The sequence below is a fragment of the Camelus bactrianus genome, chromosome 27 (assembly GCF_048773025.1).
Source record: "Camelus bactrianus isolate YW-2024 breed Bactrian camel chromosome 27, ASM4877302v1, whole genome shotgun sequence".
Taxonomy (NCBI): Eukaryota; Metazoa; Chordata; class Mammalia; order Artiodactyla; family Camelidae; genus Camelus; species Camelus bactrianus.
The window spans coordinates 28,761,086-28,779,634 of record NC_133565.1 but is presented as its reverse complement, the minus strand read 5'-3'; the positions used below and the strand labels follow the sequence as shown (position 1 = coordinate 28,779,634).

Genomic DNA, 18,549 nt, shown 5'->3' with positions numbered 1-18,549 from the left:
TGAGAAATGGAATCTGCCAGCAGCCACCTCAATCAGCCAATGATCGAAGACTGGATGCCGGTTTCCCCAGAGTTGGAAAGTTTGGAAACACATCACTGAACCTCCTAGGATGCAGCCTTGAGTCTTATCAGAAACCTGCCTGGGAAAATGAGATGAGAAAGGAAAGTGGCCGGTTTACAAATCCCTCATAGGACAGAGCTTAGCGCTTGGAGAATCATGAAGCCAAAGCCAGTTGGTGAAAAAGAGAAAAGCAGATTTAACATGAGGAAAAGACTCCAGATGAAAGCTTTGAGTTGCCCAGCCCCACAGGCCTCCTGATCTCCGCAGGGGTAGAGCTCACACCTGTGACCACCTGTGTGCAGGGGGTGAGCAGGGAAACAGAGCGAGGGCATCTGGAGGGGGCATCTCTGTGATTCACCTTGGCTTCCCCTGTGCACTGTGGAAGGAGTCCCTTGGGCACCATGGGGACCCTTCCATCTCTGTGTTCACAGTACCTGGCCCCGGGCAAGACCCTCAGAGTCAGTTTGGCCGGCGTCAGCTAAAGGAAGCAAAGTATTATGTTTGTCTTACGTCTGGAAAAACAGCTTGGGTTTTTCTTACTCTGCACAGTCAACCCATGGAGGGACTGGAAGTGAGGCAAACAGGGCATGTTTTCCATCACCTTCTGTCCTCTTTCCCTGGTATCTGCTTTTTCTGCCTATTCCTCCCTCTTCTCCGGCCCCTCCTCTCTCCCTGCCTCCCCTCCCTCTTCCTTCTCGCCCTTCTCTCCTGTGGTATCCTGCTTGAGATGCATCCACAGGGGAAGTTCTGTGCTAAGTTTTGGGGGGAACAAAGCAAGCCCTGGCTCTCGAGGGACTTAGATCCCCCCATGGGTGGCCAGGCAGGTGACCCCCAATGAGGCATCTCCCAGCAGGGTGGCCGTACCTCGCCAGCTGGAAGCGCAGCGTGGTCCGCGGGTGGTACATCTCCAAGGCGGCGATGAGGTCGAAGGCTGATGGTGCCAGCATGGTGACGAGGGAGACCACCACGCTCACCTACCAAGAGAGTGCGGGCTAGGCTGAGTTCCTTGGGGTCCAGCATCCCAGCCTCCTTCACCTCACAGTCGGTCTCTTAGCCTAATACTTGGTCGGGGGTATTCTGAGGGTCATGCAGTTCTTGCATGGGAACCGTCCCCCAAATCTCTGCTAGTTTGCTATTTTCAAAAGGCCGCTGCCACTTTGTCATGGGTCGATTCCTTTCAGGACGGCTCCTTAATCTGAAGACATGGGGATGTGCCATCCGGGATTCACTGGCTATTCTGCCACCTTCCCCAACGACCATCTCGTTCTATTTATCCTTCCCTTCGCTTGGATGGAAGAAGGAAATAACTGCAGCTATTATGAATAGAAAAGAGGAAATTTAATATCCGTTCTGTGCATGGAAGATGAATTGTCTAGCGAATTATGCCTGGCTCTTGTTTTTCTGTACGTCTGACAAATGAACGAGGAGATTTAGCTGGTATCCAAGAGGTGTGAGCTAAAGTAAGACATAGTTTATGAATAGAGCTTCAAAAAACTTGTCTATCTGTTTAGATACCTCTCTGTGTCAGCCATCGACACACAAGCACACATTTACAGAACCCAGTTCATTGATGCAAAACAGCAAAAGATGTGGGATAAGACCGTCTAATGCAGTCTCAGACTTTGAAAAACTACTGTACGTTGAGGATAAATTTATAATCACCGTATCACCTGCACACTTTGTTTTTAAATCCCAAAGATGATGGTCATTTTCATACAAGTGGTCTGAGAGGTGGCATTTGTGTTATTTCTGCTATTCAAATCTTATAGGTAAGTTGGACCAAGTTTTCAGGACAACAGTCTTCTAACAAATATTAAGAATTATAAAATTGTCCATAACATTCCCCTTGGTGATTTTTTATTAATGGGAATATTCACCTAAGTGGAGGGAAAAGATCTTAAAAAAAAACCAAGTTATTGGCATAGAGATGGTTCAGGAATTGTTATTTGTGATTTTGAAATATGGAAACCACCTAAACGTTCGATAATCACCACATAGTCAGTTTTGTCCCACGTGATGGAATACAGTGCAATGTTAACGCAAGTCTAGGTGAAGTCGGTGTCTGTGACGTGTCTATGGAAAAACATCAAGCGAGAAAAGCAAAGCACGGTCAGCAGCAAAACTCAAAGGTGAAGCACGTGCAAACACAGGAAGGTGCTTCTGAATCAAAAATCTTCCCTGATTTAGACCAGGGAAATAACTGAGCCAAGCCTGGGGGGTGCCGCTCTACCTCCAGGCCCTTGTGGTCTGCGCTCTAGAACAAGCAGACTACAATTTTTCTGTGGTGCGTTTCCAGCTAACCCACTTAAGAAACACCATGGAAACAGAGGGGCGGCTCCTGCGGCGTGGGTACCTCGTTCTTTTCCCAGAGCGTCAGCTCCTTCTTGGACTGCTCCAGCTTCTGGGACCGGTCCACCACGAAGTAGATGAGATAGATGCTCCCAGCCAGCGAGAGGAGCACCAGGATGTTGGCAACGACCCTCAGGCAGATGGTCACTGCCCTGCGGGGAGAGGCAGGCGTGAGGGCGGTACACGGCGCTCTGCCCGGAGCATCTCAGTGCACAGACAGCGCCAGGTAAGCCCGGGAACACATTTACTGCCAAGTGGGTTCTCTGCCCTGAAGAATCAGAGCTCTTTCTTCCCCCCAGAACTCCTCATCTCTTAAGAGATCAACAGTGAGTTATAAATCTAAGCCACCAGCCTCAGTGGGGCTTTAAACACACACACACACACACACACACACACACACACACACACACAAACAGATTCTGGAGTCTGAGTATTTGGGTTTCAGTCCTTGCTTTGCCACTTAAAATTGGAGTCCTGTCATATGCATATTTCAGTTATAGGAGTTCAAGTTCGGGGCGGGGGAAGGGAGAGGTAATGACTCCACCTTGCACCATGCACGCACTTGCTTGTTGGTTAGCTGTCTTTTCCCTCTAGAATGTAAGCTCTCAACTTTGTTTTTCTAGTCTTGCTCACTGCTGTATTCTCACCTCTTAGAACAGACCCGGCGCAGCTGAGCACTTCACAATGACCTGCTAGGTGAGCAGGTAAGTCAGGGAGCGGGACGCGGGCTCCTCCCTTCCTGGCTGCCGGGCCGCAGGCGGTGAGCGCGGGCGGCTGTCCCAGTCAACCGTGATGCTACTGTTTACCTACACTTTTCCAGTGTCACCTGAAAAAATCTGCTCTTTCCAGCGCTGCAGGAAAACCCACGGATTCCAACTGCCTTATTTTTAAGGCATCTTCTTCTGACTTTGGGGCCAGTCTTAGTCTGTTTCCCCTGAAAGCAGAACCTCAGGCAGAGGGGTGTTTGCGAGTAGTTTTTTGGGGGAAGTGATGACAGAAAGTGAGTGAAGGTCTGGGAAGTGCGACAGGAGAGAAAGGCCGCAGGACAAGGGGTGTGGTGGTGGAGCTGGGCGTATGAAACGCAGCTGGGAACTGGAACTGCCGCCCAGGGTGATAAAGAGAAGCAATTGTTCTCTGATCCTGTTCCCTCCTGGTCCAGGGCGACCCCAGAGCACTAACTCCCAGCGTTGCACCAGCCTGTTAGGTGCCCGTGCGTGCGCGTGGACTGGGATCTCACGGGCGCCCCACGCTGCAGCCTCGGAGGAGCCCTGGGCAGTGAGCAGTAGGCACCAGCGAGGGGTCCGAGCCGTGTGTGTGCAGCCGTTGGCAGACCGCCTGGCAGCAGGGGCTGGAGAAAGAGATGTGGCCTGGAGGTTTGGGGGGGCACATGAGAAGTGTACCATCCCCTTCCCACAGGGCGTTTCCACCCTCTGGGTGACTTGGGCAGGTCATGACATCTTTTACATGCATCTTAGCCCTTCCTCTGTGTAATGAGGAAACTCACTCCTAAATGAAATGATAAATGCCACCTTATTTTCCAGTGGAGGAGAGCTTTAGGTAACAAATCATAGAGCACTGGAGATGGAAGACTCCAGGGTAAGGTCCATTCATACCATCTTAGTGCTTCTTCCCTGTCCCCCGACCACGCTGTCATCATTTGTAGGGTCAGGCGACCCACGTGGTCCCCTGAGGCAGGTCCTGCACATATGGTCCCTCTCTTTCTTCCTCCTGCACTTGCTGGTCCTCATGGTGATCGCACCAGCAAACGCATGTGCTGGGCTTGTGGGAAAGTAGCCAGTCACATGTTAGTTTCCCCTCTCTCCAGCCTCTTCCTTCCACCTCCTGCTGTAATACCCTGGATATCCCAGAAGGCCTATTACACATCTGTTCTCAAGTTTTGACAGAATCAGGAGGCTTCAGGATTTGTTTGTGGAAAAGAGATGAGAAATAGGTTTTTGGGTTGACGTGTTTCCTATAATAACGAATCACTGAATGAGATGTTTTTGAACTAGAGTGGATTTGGGATGGCTGTCGCTTTCAAATTTCAGGGAATGTGAAAATCACCTGTGAGTTTTGCTTTGCAATACCTGCTAAAAATGTGGACCCTTGTGTCTGACTCCTAGAGGTTTTATCGCAGTAAATCAGGGTGGGAGCCAAAGGGGTCTGTGTCTGCAGTGCCCACAGGTGATCTGATGTGGGTGGGCGCTCTCCACCCGCTGAGAAGCACGGAGGGAGTCCTATTCCTTCTTTTCATAGGTGCAGAGGTGGGGGCCCAGAAAAGTCAAGGGGGTTTCGAGGTCACAATGACAAAGCAAGGGCTACAATCCCTCCTCCGACTCCCTGGGGAGAGTCCGTCCCACCGTGACACCCCTGCTCCTCGCAGGGGCAGGGTGTTTGGCCAGCTCCCTGGGTCCGCGGCGTCCCTCTGGACAGGTCTTCTGCAACGTAGGAACTAATCGTGGGGCCCAAGAGCCACCGAGGGTGTTGGATGGGCAGGCGTGTTTGTCCCAGGAGGACAGGGTCACTCCCCTGTCCTGGGAACGGCCCTTCCGTGTCATCAGCGCTGGCTTCACCCTCACCCAGGAGGCCCTCCCAACCTTGAGAAGAGCTTCAAATCTGAGAGGTCACCTTAGACGCTTCGTTACCAAGAAATGCATGCGGTTTGTGTCTTAGGACGTCAGAGATTTGTCGCTAAATAAAATTAGTCTTTGCTTGCTTTAACAAACTAGAAATTTGTGCTAAAAAGGCCTCTTTTATAAGCAGGAAGCAGCTCCTTCTCAGACCTCTCATCCTTACTGCAGGATCTATGAAAGGAGGAACAACTCCTAAATATACTGCTCTGGAGAAATGATGGCGTCCTCACAGGCCACATCACCAGAAGGAGAGATGTTAAGAAGAAAGAAGAGCTGCCTGACAGTGTGTGGAAATAAGATACAGTCTGGTGATTTTGGTACCGAATTAAAACAGCTTATCAATGTACTCAATACGGGGAGTCTTAATACATACAGGTTTTTGCTTTTCTTCTTCTCCTGTTCTTCCAGAATAGCCTCCTTTAAAGAAAGACACATTCGGTATTGAGAGCTTGGCATTCTCAATAATCATAAATCTTTATACATTGTTTATGAAAGAAATGATTTATCCAGTATTTTCAATCACGACTTCAATGCCTAGACTTCACTCTATAAGATTCTATTGATATCAGTGCTTTATCTAATAATAACTAGATAAACAAATTGGGGATTGGGAAGAAGAGATGGAGAAGTAAATTACTTAGATCACTGAAATGATCTAAATGATTTTTTTTTCTCCAAAGGGGGCACCATTTCGCTGTCTGTGTTATACAGTTGACCCAAGTCTCTGAATGCTTTCAAGTGCTTTATCTTCTAAGTTAACACTAAAAGCGTAAATCTCCAACATATATGTATTCACTTATTGACAAGTTAGAGACATGCCATGTGGTAGTAATCTATTTTGCAAATTATCAGAGATGCATTGAAATTTTAGAAGGACACAATCAAAAAAAAAAGATAAAGAGAAGGTCCAGGATTGTCCTCCTGTACTGCACCGGACTGTCTGGGGCGTGGTGGCGGGGGCGTGTCGCCTCACCGTGGGGACGGCCGCCCTGGCCTGTGAGCGCTGCGGGGAGAGGACCACCGGCTCTCCCAGCAGAGGGCCCCGGCTCACACTGCAGCGGTCGCGGTGCGCAGAGCACCGGCCCCGCGCCCCTCCCCGGCAGCCCCGGCAGGCTGGCGGGCTTACTCACCCGGATGCTGTTCACAATGGCCGCGGTTTTGCTCTCTGCCGCCTCCGGGTTTCCAATGAGGTAATCCCAGGCACAGAACACCCGCCAGCAGAACGTGTAGTTTTCACTGGACGCGCTGGCAAGGCTGGTGCGGGAGTTCTTAGCCATCCTGCAAGAGAGGATCCGGAAGGGGTCACGCGTGCACAGTGCCAGCAGTCAGCCCAGCCCCTGGGGGCACAGAGCCGGCAGCCCGTCTGGGTCTGGCAAGCACAGCACTGGAGGGATTCAGGGCTCGTGTCCTCAGCCAGCCCCTCCGAACAGTGTGAAGACGCCAATGGCCCATCCTTGGCTGAGGGTGTTGGACAAGTGGTCCCACCACTGTGGTGGCTGGGAGGTCCCTGAAGGTGTGGGCACATCTCTGTGCAGCTGTGATGGTGAAACAAAATTCTCTCCTTTGAGCTGAATCAGTCTTTTTGGAGTTCCCACTGAGGGAAACGCTTCTCCACCTCACCAGCATGGGGGGTCCCTCTTGTACACGACACTTCCTTGTATGGGAAGGCAGGAGCCATGCTCCCTCCTCAGGCGCAAGTCCCTGTCCATTAGACCATCTCTCCTGTTACAGGTTTTTACCTCTCCTCTCCACCCCTATTTCCTGCTCCTGAGTTCACTTCAACTTGTCTCTTAAATTGTAACATCCAGCAAAGAGTCTGTCTTCTAGGTGGAGTCTTGAGGCCACCTGGAGGCTAAGCTGGAAAGCTTCCCGTGAACTGAAGGTCCTCAAGTTGCTATGCATTTCCTTAGGTTCTTGTTTGTTTGATGATGATGGTGGTGATTGTTTTATCTTTTTTTTAAAATCCCAATCAATTCTACCGGCACGTTGCTAAAATGCCACAAGGGGCATTGTGCTGAAGACATACTAGTACCCAGGAATCAGAGAGAAGTGGCAGGTGAGCCAGGCTGGTGGAGGCCAGGCTCTCCCTGGGCTCAGAGCCTCTCTGGCAGTCTGCATGGATCTAGCCCCCTACACGGAAGCACAGAATGTGAAAGCTGCAAGGGAAACTGGGAATTTTCTGAGCCAACCTGCCCATTTTACAGCCATCTGCCCAGAGAGGGGAAGTGAGTAGCTGTGGTCTCACGAGGGGGCAGTGCAGGACTCCTGCCCCAGCCAGTTTGCTTTCTTCCCGCTGTGCCTCCTCTCAGTACCGAACTGCATGTTCGACTGCATCACAACACAGACAAGAGGTAAACATACACTCAAAGGAGGATGCTTTGCTTTCTGCAACCTCTGGTCACCCAGACCATCGCGTGCACATCGCTATTAGTGCAGTTACTACATTGTCTCAAATGACACGAACTGTTACGTCTATGAGATTCTTGCCTCTCCACATCCAACGCAGAGCCCGGCACAAAGTAGTAAGTATTCGATCAGTGTGGGTCGAAATGAGCATATATCTCTTTTATCCGTGGTCTCCTCGTCTGTAAAATGGGCAGAGCTATGCCTTAACTTTACATGGTACTGATAAAATTAAATGAGATCATGTGTATCATTTTGCATCATGTTTTGAGAAATTCAGCAGACATACTTTTTTAAGAGAATGATGAAGCTGTAAGCAAACACTGCCATCCCCACCAGGAAGTACGCCAAGGGCAGCCGGTAGCCCGCTCTCCCGATCCTCCTCTCCTTGCCGTAGTAGCCGTAGAAGAGGACAGAGTACTGGAGGTAACCCTGCAGAGAGAGCCCTCGGGGTCACTGCTGACTCCCAGGTCCCAGCACGCAGGCCCACTCACCCACTCCCTCAAGGCGGGGCTGTGGCCAAGCCTGAAACTCACCCCCAGGGACCAGACGGTGTCCAAGTCTTGGGCAGATGCCACATGCTCCGTGGGGATGGTCTTGCTGGCTGTGCTTCCAAAGGGTTGGCCTGCAATGAGCTGGTGAGACAGGAAAGGATGTCACGTGGTCCTCTGAGTGGGAGGGACCAGAAGAAAGGGGGCCGTTGATCTCCATGCCCCGGTGAAGATGCTGCACATGTGAGATTTCTCGGGAGTGGATTCTGCTTGATTCCCATTGATGGAAAATTAATCACGGGTGGCCAGATTTTCTTTTTGCCTGATGGGGGCCTGTCTGGGTGTACTCTCTCTGGGCTGGATGTGGCTTCTATGGGTGGAAGATTGAGGCCACCAGGTTTCTATAAAGGCATAGGAAATGGCCCCATTTACTTTGGGAGGAGAAAGTTTAGTTGAGAAATGGGTTTTATGTTAACATAATGCCTGCAAACTGGCCCATAAGCCAAATCCAGCCCATAGCCCCTTTCTGTATGGCCTGAGGGCTAAGTGTGATTTAGGCATTTTGAAATGGTTAGAAAAAAAAATCAAAGAATAGTATTTTGTGATATTTAAGAATGATACAAAATTTAAATTTCAGTATCTGTAATAGAACTTTATTAGAACACGGCCACACTATTTAGTTACCTACCGTCTAGGACTGCTTTTGCACTGCACGGTAGTTTTGAGTAGTTGTGACAGAAACCACATGGCCCACAAAGCTGCAAATATTCATTACCTGGCCCTTTACCCAAAAAGTCTGCGAGCCCTATTCTAACGCACAGATTGTCCTTCCCACGAGGATAATGAGGGCAGCTGTTTTATGCTACAGCTCTAAACGTCTCTTCTTTTTAAAAACGTCTCTTCTTTTCAACAAATGGCACTTCCTACTCTCCTGAATTACTTCTTACCTCTGGAATGACAATGAAAGCACCTGTCATAATCGTGAGCACAATATTAATTCCAAATAACCATCTCAAGAATATGAAATAAGAGGCAACACCAGATCCAAAATGACCTAAAGAGAGACAAGAAAACGAGAACAGCTGATATAAAACCCACGCAGTGCAAGAAGTTCTCTGTGAAGTCACACTGATTTTCCTTCTATCAACACGACATAGTGAGAACTCCATCACTGTACCAGTCAGGGTGTCCCACCCAAATGATCATTTAGATGGATTAAGATGTTCAGTAATATCGACATGTAATACATGCAGAAAAAATTCCAAATTTAATAATTATCCTAATGTGATACTCATCTAGAATGCTGTTATCAAATTAAAAACATTTCATGTATGTTCGGAAGTATTAATGTCCTTCGAGAATTTGATATGTGTATTTTTTTATTTTGCATGGTTTTGAGAATTCCAAGGATTTTTCTTTTATCTTAATTTCAAAATGAGTAACACTCCGCTGAATATTAATGTTAGGGGAACCTGGGTGAAGGGGTTAGGGGAACTCTCTTTGCCACTTTTCCATACGTCTAAAGTTATTCTTAAAAAGTGCATTTAAGAACAAATTTCTATTGAGAAAATAAGGGAGCGTAGAAGAAGCTGGATGAGGATGTGGGTGATATTTCGATGACTCTGGGAGCAGGCAGACTTGTGCCATACTTAAAAAAAATAGTCTCAAATTTTTATTTCAAATCTAGCTTGTTTGTCATAATAAGTAGAAAAACATAAAACATCACAAAGAAACCCCCAAATTACCTATTACAAGGTCAGTAAATTAAAATCACTACTAGAATTAGTTTCTGGTAAACTTTTAGTGTAACCCTTCATTATTATTCCATATGTATACTTTTTTGGCATAAAACTGGCATTTCTCTACAACACGCATCTTGAGTTATCAATATATTACAAGCATTTTCTCATGAAAGCTACTTCCCTACAAACTGAATTTTATTGTCCCAGCAAATGATTTTTCCATACATTATTTAACTTCTCCCCCACGACTTGATAGTCCCGAAGTGTCTAACTTCTCATAGGTAGAGTATTCACTAGGATAAATAACTACAGGAAGCAATTTCCGTCTAAGGTCAGGCTTCCTAGCAGCAGAGCCTGAGGAAAGGGTTCAGCTAACGTGATACATTAAGGAAGTGCTCTCAGGAGAAAGGGGACTGGGGATCGGGGGTGGTCAGGGGGAAAGAACTAAGCAGAGATGTGGTCTCAGCTGGAGCCTGGCTTAGCCTGATCGCATGGGGAGCTCTGCAGGGCAGGTTGCATCACAGAGTTGAACCCCTTTCAATAAAAAAACTGGACTTGAATATCCCTTGGTCATTGCCTCTCAGCTGCCCAGTGGAGCTGGGGGAGCAGATGATGAGGGCCCGACATCTGGAACAATGGGGATCAAGGCTAATCTCCCAGAAAAGGGGGCAGCGATGAGTCAGAGCAGCCGATACCCTGAGGAGCTGAGAAAAGGCGGACCAGCCAAGTGAAGGGATCCGGGCAGGGCACCAAGTGTGTCCACACAGCCTCGTGCATTAATTCTGTTGTGGCTGTTGTTGTCTCTGGTTGTTAAGGGATGGAAGAGTTCTATCAAAGAGTATAAACATTTTGAAGATGTTTGGTACAAATTATAACTTCCCCCTAGAAATATCATCCAATTGACATTTCCACCAGCTGGTAGAAAGTGCTTAGTTTCATCTAAATGTTGACAATGTTTTCCCCTCAATTTGCCATCTAACTTTTAGCTTTACTTGTTTACGTGTGCAAAATTAATTTTAATTGTAGTTAAATATAACAGTACTTTTCTCGGTGATTTTCTTCTTTTATAGTTTGACAGCCTTCCATTCTGAGATCACATTATTTCTATTTTTAAAAAATTCTTTCATGGTTTCCTATTTTGTATTTAAATATTTAACGGAACGTTAAAATGAAGGATCTAACCTCATTCTTTAAAACAGTTGACTCAACTGTTCCAGCATCATCTTGGCACTGCACTACACTGTTTCAATTTTTATAGCATTTATAATGTACTTTAACCTATTGGCTATGCAAGTTCATTTGTGGTTTTCCGTTTAAAAAAGCTTTCATTTAGTCTTTTTCATGTTTTTCTTCCGTATGAGTTCATTTTGTTGAATACAAAAAACATTACATCGAGAATTTTATTAGAATTGCATTAAACTTGTAAATTGATATTGAGAAAATCAACACCTTCTAAATACTAAATCATCCTAAGTCTTGTCACAAGACTTTTTTTTAATATCCCGCGCCCCAATTTTACAGTGTTCTTTACTTCAGACTTCTAGTAAAGTTTATTCCTGGTCTTGTGTGTTGCATAGGGTGTGTTTGTACTGTGTGTGTGTGTTTGTAAATGTGATTGTGATTTATTTATTTTTTAGGAGGTGGTTCCTAAGTGGTTACAATCACCTCTCTGAAAATGCGAGTTTTTGTATTTTTGTTTTGCAGCTGCCCACGTTACCCTTTTCTTCATCTACATGGTTGTTCCCGCTGTCCTTTTGGGTTTGCATTGTGTCTGACTAAGGCAAAGAACAGAGAACAGCAGAGCCACAGTGGAATGTGGGGCTGTTTTTATCCTGGGAGGTGGTGGGGACAGACACCGCGTCTTCTGTCTCCACTGTCCCAGGTCCAGCCCAGGTCAGCACCACGGGTGCAGGCGCCCCTGGCTGCCCAGTGTAAGGACCAGGACGCACCAGTCCCATCTCAGACCATGCTGTTGGCTGGCCACTAGGACCGCAACCCCACCTCACCCCTCCAAGTGCCAAGACTTACTCTCAATTTTCTTTATCCTCATTTCCCAGGGGATGAAGATGACCACAAAGTTACAGGCCAGACGAGCAAGCTTCCGCCACAGCTAGACAGGAGGGAGCAGGATTAGAGGATTAGAGCTGACTTGGTGGCACCAGGGTCCCGAGCGGAGGAGAGACTCCCCACTCTCAGACACACCAGCTGCTCTCTTTCATTGATTTCACAGACCTTTAGGGAGCCCTAGGACTAGTGCAACCCCTGTCTTCTCTGTGCTGCTGCGCAGCTGAGGGCTCCTGCTCTGGGCTCTGAGTGGGGGTGTCTGCGCCGAGCGCATATTCTCTAGGGCCGCGGCCTGCCTTATTCAGGGCACTCCTGCTGCGAGGACTAAAGCGGGGGGTTCTGCTTGAGGAATGACGTCCAAACACACCCACTTGGCCTTCTCTGGGAGTGGGTCCCAGGAATCCACATGGCTAACAAATTCCCTGATGATGACAATTCCCATCCTAAGAGTCTAGAACATATCCTAAACATGAACCCCACTGTGTGCCTCTAATCCTGCAGCTGGAGCTCTTTTTCCAGCCTCTCTCCTGGCCAAAGGCGCCACCATAAGGTCTGGAAATTGTCTTGTACATTTAAGATGCAACTGCCAAAAGTTCAAGTCTTTTTTTTTTTTTTTCTCAAAGGAGAATAAAGCAAAATGTGAAAACTGTGCCCTGACACTGGGCTGGCTCCCCCACGACCTTGGCAGGTTGTTCATTTTAACACACAAACAATCTGGGTTTGTGTTGGAAGCAAATGATATCGTTGCCAAAAGAAGGGCCATTACAAATGTAATTACAACATTCTGAACTCTAAGACGGCACGTGGTCCTGGTGCAGACACGCATGATTATGTTATTCTGAATGTGTCTGCTAAGGCCAGGACGGCTGGTTGGAAATGAAAGTCTGTTTGAATTTTATCAGAAGTTAGAATTGTTTGCTGCTCAAGACCCAACTCAAATACAGCCAAGCTCCTGAAGCCCTCACACAGATTCTCTGTAGCCAGAAATACATTCTTCCATTTGTAAACTCCCCCAGCTACTGTTTTGGTCTCTCTGATAATGCTTATCACATCCTGCCTTGCCTCTATGTGGTTCACCTGGCTTATCTCCTCTTGCACAGAGAGGAGGACCAAGGGTTTCTGATCTTTCATCCCCCAGAGTGTCCGGAGGCAGGGTGCTTAACATCCTTCGGTGAGGGTTTAGTGTTGAAAGCATTTGAGTTTCTGGTCCACTGTGAAGCCCTAAAGTGTGAGAAGCACCAGGTGGGAGACCAGAGACCTGAGGCTCTAGCTCCAGCTCAACCTCGTTGTCACTCTGTGCCCTGGGAAAGTCCTTTTCTTTCTTTGAGATTCCATCTCCTCATCTGTACAAGAAGAAGTAGGATTCAATCAGTGGGATTCAGAGGGCTCCTTCAATCTAAAATTCAATCAAATTTCAGTGAGAATTTCAGTACATGGAATAGACGAAAGCAGAGCAAAGCCTCCTTCCCTGGCCTCTGGTGCTTATTTGAGAAGCCAGGGGCTCAAAACTCATCTTAAAGAGCAATAGAATGAATGACTCCCCAGCGCTCATTCTGGTGAGGCAAAAGTGACTGATGAAACGTGATTTGTTAATGACCAAGACTTGGTAAGTTATGGGGAAAACCACCACGCTTCTTTGATGATTTGCACCAAATCTCCATGACAAAAGCCTTGAAACTTTGGAATGAATCATGATTTTAAGAGCAAGGTGAAAACAAAATAAAGCAAAACCAAAAACCAAACTTAGAAGAAACAGGTTCTAACTGTGGGCCTGGGTTATTGAGTTTTGTTACGGTTTATAAATTCACCTGGAGCAAATGGGTTCTAACAACAGGTACTATAGTTTGTGAAAAGTGTGTTCATTCAGAGTATGCACTGAGCACCTGGGCTGTGTTTCCAGGAGCATGGATGCAAATAGTAAACAAGACTTGTGAATTTGCATTCAGGTAGAGGGGAGGCAGCAACAAAGAATTCAATGCCACCTGGGGCCAGTCCATTAGGACTGCGGGAGGAGGCTCTTTGAAACAGATGGTCAAGGAACGTCTACCTGGGGTGCTCATACTTGAGACTTGAATGAAGATGAATCAATATTTTGAAAAATAATAAATTGGTAGAGGGACTATCTAGGAGGAGCGAACAGCCCGTACAAGTCTGTGGGTTAGAGTGAGCTGGGCGTTCTACAGAAGGGGGTGAAGGAGAGAGCACTGACATGAGAGCCAATAGGGAGGTAATGGCCAGATCGGGCAGGCCAGAGGAAGGAGTTTGGATATAATTCTAAGTGTGATTAAATGACACTTTGTCTGTCTGTCTGTATATCTATCTATCTATCTATCTATCTATCTATCTATCTATCTATCTATCTATCTATCTTCATTGTTTGAAGAAAGAGACGGTATGAGTGGTTCACTGTTTCAAAGAATTCCCTGGCTCCTATGTGGAAGAGAATGGATTATGGGGGAACGTGAGCAGAAGCAGGAGGATCTGTTAGGAGGCCAGTCAGTCTACACACCATCATGGACAGGAGCCTTTAGATCCTTCACAGAGGAAGTGTTCTTGCCAAATCATGCCATGAAGCTTTCTCAGGAAGGATGACCTCCCCTGTCGATATCATGTGAGAAACCAAGGACAGAGACTATTAGAACTAGAAGAAATCTTAAGACTCAAACACGAAAACCTCATCACTTCCAAAGTCATTACCGAGAGCAGAGAAACGATGGCGGAAGGACCTAGGTGCCCTGACTCCCGGTGTTTGCTGTTCTGTGTGCCCAGTGCAGCATTTCTGCCCACGTGATACCTGGTGCTCCAGGTGGTGTCACACACTCAGACCGTGTTTTCTTATGAAACACAGCAATATGCTAGTGCTAAAGGCAGACTGACTATATAATAAAAGTGTTTTCCTGCTAGAATCAGGAAGAAACCTACGTGAACAGAGGATGCAGGTGGGAAAGAGTTGGAAGGGGCTCCAGAGGATGCCCTGTGTTCTGGAACAGTGATTCCCAAGAGAGGACAGAGTGGCAGCCCTGGTGAGTGGTGACCAGGATCTCAGTAGCGGGAGTCATGGGAGACTGTGTGGTTATGTAAAGTTTACTATTTGAAAAACAAAATGATCATTTTTATGATAGAAACCAATGACTATAAATGGAGACAAAACTCATTAGACTGCAGGCGATAATGCAGACTGGCTAGACATCTTCTATTTTCTCTCTACTTTGCAGGCGGAGTAAGTGGATGCTGATCTTCAGTGATACGTATCAAAATTTCTAGTGTGAAAAAAAATTCTAAACATAAAAAAGGTAGAGGAATGATGTTCTGAATGAGGAGGGGACAGATCAAAGTGTTAGGAAGACATGGTGGGAAGATGACTTTTCTTTGACCTTTTGCTGCGTCTCCAGAGGACAGAAGAAACTGCCTCAGCCACCTCTTTACCCCCCAGTGCCCGGCACAAAGCATGATGCGTGGATTCAACTGAACTAGATTGACCTGTTTTCTGCAGGGCCATTGGTAATATTGAAAGGACTGGGGCAGCTGTGTCTGCTAAGTGCTGGTTGAAAACTTTTGGGCAATCTCTAGGTAAGGCTGAAAATTCAGATCACCATTCTGACTTTAAAAGCTCTGATTCGAAACATTCAGTCCATTATTAAGTTATAATCCATACTGAGGTCACGGTTACTAAAAGCCCCAGTACTTTTTCATGGTTAATTATTTTACAGGTTGTCTGAACCCAAGTGAAAGACCTTATATTTTTTCAAACATTTTTCCGTAGCGTTTCATACAGTTTATTTAGAGAAAATGAGAGAGAGCTTGGCAGCACATAAGCTTATAAAAACCTAATTTTGTTTTGTACATTTATCCCACCAGGTTCATCATAGTGTGAGAAGCACAAGGAGTCATGAGTAATTTTGATCGTAAGAACGGATTAGAGCCTTCAGGTAGATTCTGCGAAGTGTAAGAAGCAAGCAAGCTAAGGCAGGGCCGTGGGGATTCTTTGATGTTTTCTAATTTATCAGTTATGTAAAATTCATGACAGCTTTAATTTAAACTTCACTAAGGGTATTTTTTTTCAGAGAATCTGAAAAGATTGCATCTGTCAGTTTTTATCTGTTAAAATAACAAACTTTTAAAAAGTACAATATTCAGTGGAGGTGGAGAGACTATGAGGACAGTAAATTCTTTCACTGTGGGTGGCAGTGTAAATTATTAAGGCTTTTGTAAAATGATTTATTAATATTTATCAAGAGCCAAAAAAGATGGATCATACTCTTTTCTACAGAGATCATAGTTTTGATTATAATCTAAGAAAAAGAATTTAAAAATTCTTAGAATTTTAGAAAATTCTAAAAAATTTTAGAAAAAGTTTTAGAAATTTTTAGAAAATTTTAAAAGATATGAAAAGCCATCTGTGTAAAGATAGTCTTTGCAAGGCTGTTACTAATAATGAAAAATTAGAAGCTATTTAAGTATCATCAACAGATAAGTAACTAATTAAATTAATATACACTTATCTGATGGAATATTACACAGTCATTGAAAATGATAAGTAAAAAAACTACATAGCAGCATGGAGAAAAATCCTTGTTATGGTGTTAAGTGAAAAAAAAAATCCAGACAAAAATACCTGTATACCATAATTACTTTGATGTGAAAATTATATATCCAATGAGTGAAATGTGAAGTTTAAAAAAAGATACTACCTTGGGAAATAGACAATCCTAGAAGGAGAAATTATTTTTTTCTTTGTCTTCTAAACATTTATGAAAATTTTTGGAATGTCTTTAAAAACAGATATGTCAAGGCCTCCTAAAGTTTAACTTTAAGTAACTGAATGGGAAAAATAAGAAACAAAAACGTTAGCACTGCATTATACAATGAGCATTGGAATACGCCTGTAACTTTTGCACTGTAAGATATTCAGTAACTAAAACCTACAAGAAGGAGCGGGATTAATTCAGGAAAGAGGCTAGATTGTTCTTCTAAGGGAAGGTATCCTCTTTTTTTTAAGAGTTGGGCTTACCCAGGGTCACCCAATTAGTAAGTGGTGGCGCTGGGGACTAAAATTCAAGTTTTGGGAAACACAGACCCTCCAGTTCACCTTACTGCTCTACAGCTGTTAGTGACGGATGCTCACAACCTGTGTACCACGGCACGTGCAAGGGCAAGCACAGCTTCCCAGGCCCGGAGACCACAGGGAGGGCGGCGCGTCTGTGTGTGGGGGCTTTACCTCTGCGCCTGCCGCTTGGTAGCCTCGGGTCCTGGTCAGCCTCCCTTCAAACTTCAGCACAATGTCCTTCGCTCGTCTGAGGGGAGAAAACCATGATGAGGAGCATGATTTTATCACACCGATCGTCTTGGCAAAGCACGTGGAAGTGCAGAGGGACTAGGCTGCCCAACAGCGTAGAGTGAGATGCAGTGGCACAAATCTTGCATTTCCTGACTTTTGGTAGCCAAAAAACACCCTTGAAAGTATTTTCTTTAAGATTTAAATGCACGAATTCATAGGAGATGATGAATTAATGTCAACATCAGTTGCAACTGGATTTCTTAATGCCCCGCCCTGATTCTGGCTGTTGGCTGGGCATCGTGAGCTTTCAAAATCCTTGTAGCAGGTACCAGCGTCTCGGCCTCTCCACTTAATCTCAGAAGCCTTCCCCCTGCAATTAATTTTTTAGAAGTGAAAGTCAGACCCACCCTAGAGAATCTGCTTCAAAAAAGGGTGGTATCTGGTTAATGTGAGCAAGAAAATTGCGTCTCTGAAGCCACGAACAACCAGATTTAGCTCAGACCAACTACTGACTCACTAGCTGCCCCCTTTGGTGACTTGAACTGATGTCTTGCTTAAATGGTTAATTCTTGAAAATGGACTGAATTTATTAGGATGGATGGTTTACGTGTGGATGTAAACGAACTGCAGGATTAGAAAACAAATGTTAGTGCCATGGGACAGACCGAAGTCAAAGACTCTAACAGATGAATGTCCTTTTCAAGGTGACTTCATCTGGTTCTGCACTGATGAGCTCCCCATGTGGTTGAACATTTGATCATGCTCAGCGTCGAAGAACTTAGTTCTTCTGAATCATTCAGTTTGCCAGTTTGACCAGTTTACTCATTAGGAAGTTCTGGTGTGTGTCACCCAAGGAACATCCCAGCAACACCCACTGATTTGGATACCTTTCTTGAGAGACACAAGGAACTATCTAACTCCCTTTTCCACAAAGAGTATGATCTCTTCCGAACATGACCTAACAGAGTGCTGAGCTTGGGACCTCCCTGCCCTCACTGCCATCGCCCCACCTTCACTGCCATCGCCCCACCTTCACAGCCCCGCCAATGCACCGGCTGCATTCTGCTCAGAACCAGACACGCAGGCAAGGGGAAGGGTTGATATTCTGCCCGATAGAGCATCTAGAAGGTACAGGCCTACACAAGTGAAAAAATAATTCATTTCATTTCATTATTTATTATTTTTTTGTCCTGCAGACATTTTCTGCACACTTACTTGAGTTAGGCAGAGTGGAATACGGAGGTGCATGAAACAGAGTGGTTACCCAGGAAGAGTCCACTAGCTAATTGGGGTGAGAGAGGCCTGAAGTGACCCCACGAGAGAGAGAGGGTGAGCGAGGGTGATGGAGGCTGAGTTGGTGCTAAGGCAGCAGGAGGACCGTACCTAACCTCCTCCCATCACAGACCAGCGATGACTCCACCGGCACCGGGCACGTACTTTCCTACAAAGGAAACAGGTGTGCGCTCTGTCCTCCCGGACGAGCGGCTGTTGCTCCGGACCCCAGCTAGAGCTCCCTGCTTTCATCTGTG

At 46.0% G+C, this 18,549-nt stretch overlaps 1 protein-coding gene across 1 annotated transcript in view; it reads right to left on the bottom strand.

Annotated features, from left to right (window-relative positions):
- TMC3 (transmembrane channel like 3) overlaps nt 1-18,549 on the bottom strand; it is a 36,278-nt gene that overhangs the window by 14,257 nt on the left and 3,472 nt on the right. The window contains exons 3-11 of the mRNA XM_010955146.3: nt 16,961-17,036; nt 11,707-11,788; nt 8,884-8,990; nt 7,982-8,080; nt 7,735-7,877; nt 6,173-6,320; nt 5,416-5,459; nt 2,414-2,561; nt 925-1,034 (exon numbers count right to left, since the gene is read on the bottom strand). Coding sequence (XP_010953448.2) covers nt 925-1,034; nt 2,414-2,561; nt 5,416-5,459; nt 6,173-6,320; nt 7,735-7,877; nt 7,982-8,080; nt 8,884-8,990; nt 11,707-11,788; nt 16,961-17,036 — 957 coding nt within the window. The remainder of the gene's footprint in view (nt 1-924; nt 1,035-2,413; nt 2,562-5,415; nt 5,460-6,172; nt 6,321-7,734; nt 7,878-7,981; nt 8,081-8,883; nt 8,991-11,706; nt 11,789-16,960; nt 17,037-18,549) is intronic.